General features: G+C 36.2%; 1 protein-coding gene across 1 annotated transcript; it reads left to right on the forward strand.

Moving 5' to 3' along the window:
* LOC123218963 lies at positions 1-1,088 on the forward strand. Its single transcript, XM_044640622.1, has 2 exons — positions 1-142; positions 376-1,088. Exons 1-2 carry the CDS (start codon positions 1-3, stop codon positions 1,086-1,088), a joined length of 855 nt encoding a protein of 284 aa, XP_044496557.1.
* The last annotated feature ends 439 nt before the right edge of the window (positions 1,089-1,527 follow it).

Raw genomic sequence — 1,527 nt, forward strand, 5'->3', positions numbered from 1 at the left:
ATGGCAACCAGCAGCAGTAGAGAAGAACGAAGACGAAGAATAATGTCCAGGGGAGAGGATCGTCTAGCTCTCATCACAGGCAAAAGCCATAGCCTCCCTCCTGATCGTGATTTCTCCGATGAGTCATCCCCACGAATCAGTGGTTCGTAAAAATATGCAGTTTCTCTCTTTATACTATATGTAGTCCAGACTCCAGATTAATGCATGATTCTTAGTGTTTTGATTTAACAAATTGTTTTCATTTCTTTTATTCTTCTATTTATACGATAATTGATATGGAAATCTATATTTCTCGCTTCCACCATTTTCTTTCACAATTAATTGTTACAATACTTGAGAATTTTATAAACTAATTGTTGTTCTAATCGGCTGCAGCTGCTTTACTTAATGCCCCAGTCTCCAAATCGCTGAAACATGACACTGATGTTCGGGTTTCTGGGATAAAGAGATATGATGAAATTGTAAACCAAATTGAACACCAAAATGAGACTAGAAAAGAAGCTCCTGCTGTACAAGACATGATCAAATCTCAGCCAGCACCGGCGAAATCAATGGTTCAAAATAGAGAAGGAGCTCCTGCTGTACAAGACAAGATCAAATCAGAGCCATCACCAGCGAAATCGATGGTTCAAAAACCATCAAATGACACACAGCCAATCCCAAAACCAACCAGGGTTAATCAACCTAGTCTTTTCTCTTGCCAAAAAGTGCATTCCTGCATAATCTCTTCTCAGAATATTCGAAGCTTTTGTGCTCTCATTTTAGGCCTCTTGGTAGTTCTATCATACATTGATTATGGAATTTTTAGAATAAATATAGTGAACTCAGATTGGATTGCAGCCTTTAGGCCCCTTTACATTCTTTTGTTAACTGATGTAACAATTGTGCTTGCACAAGTGCTTCTCGGGGGGCGATCGAACTCGGAAGGAGAGAAAGAAAAAGTGATAACTGAGGAAGAAGAGGATAGCTTAACACAAGCAGTTGAAGTTATGGAGAAAGGCTTGGCGGTGTACACGATTACCCGGGCAGTTTTTATTGATTTCAGTATTTATGTTGTAGTTGTTGTTTGTGGCCTCTCTTTAATGTAGCTTTTGTATCAATGTTGTTCAATTCTGTTTCTTCACTTATTTCCAATTTTTGGGTTTGTCACTGCCTCCACCGGGTTTCTGCATGAAAACATAGAAGATGAGTTCTTTCTCTCCTTTATATAACACGCATTGCGTTTTATTAACCTTATATACTTATTAAATTAAATAAATTTTGGTCTCGTTCAATTTGTTTCTAATTTGATCCGATTATAACTTGATGTGATTCAATATAATTTTGATTTTGATTTGATTTGATCACGATTCATTCCTTAGTTTTAAGTTTTAAAACTAACCTTTGCCCCTTGCCATAGGGTTTCATCTTTTCTCATATGATACTCGATACATGATACATAAAACTAGATTTTTGATACACGATTTGACTATCATGGTCTTTCCTGCCAAATTTCTTAACACTTTAATTTGTATATAAAAATTTATA

The sequence above is a fragment of the Mangifera indica genome, chromosome 6 (assembly GCF_011075055.1).
Source record: "Mangifera indica cultivar Alphonso chromosome 6, CATAS_Mindica_2.1, whole genome shotgun sequence".
Classification (NCBI taxonomy): domain Eukaryota; kingdom Viridiplantae; phylum Streptophyta; class Magnoliopsida; order Sapindales; family Anacardiaceae; genus Mangifera; species Mangifera indica.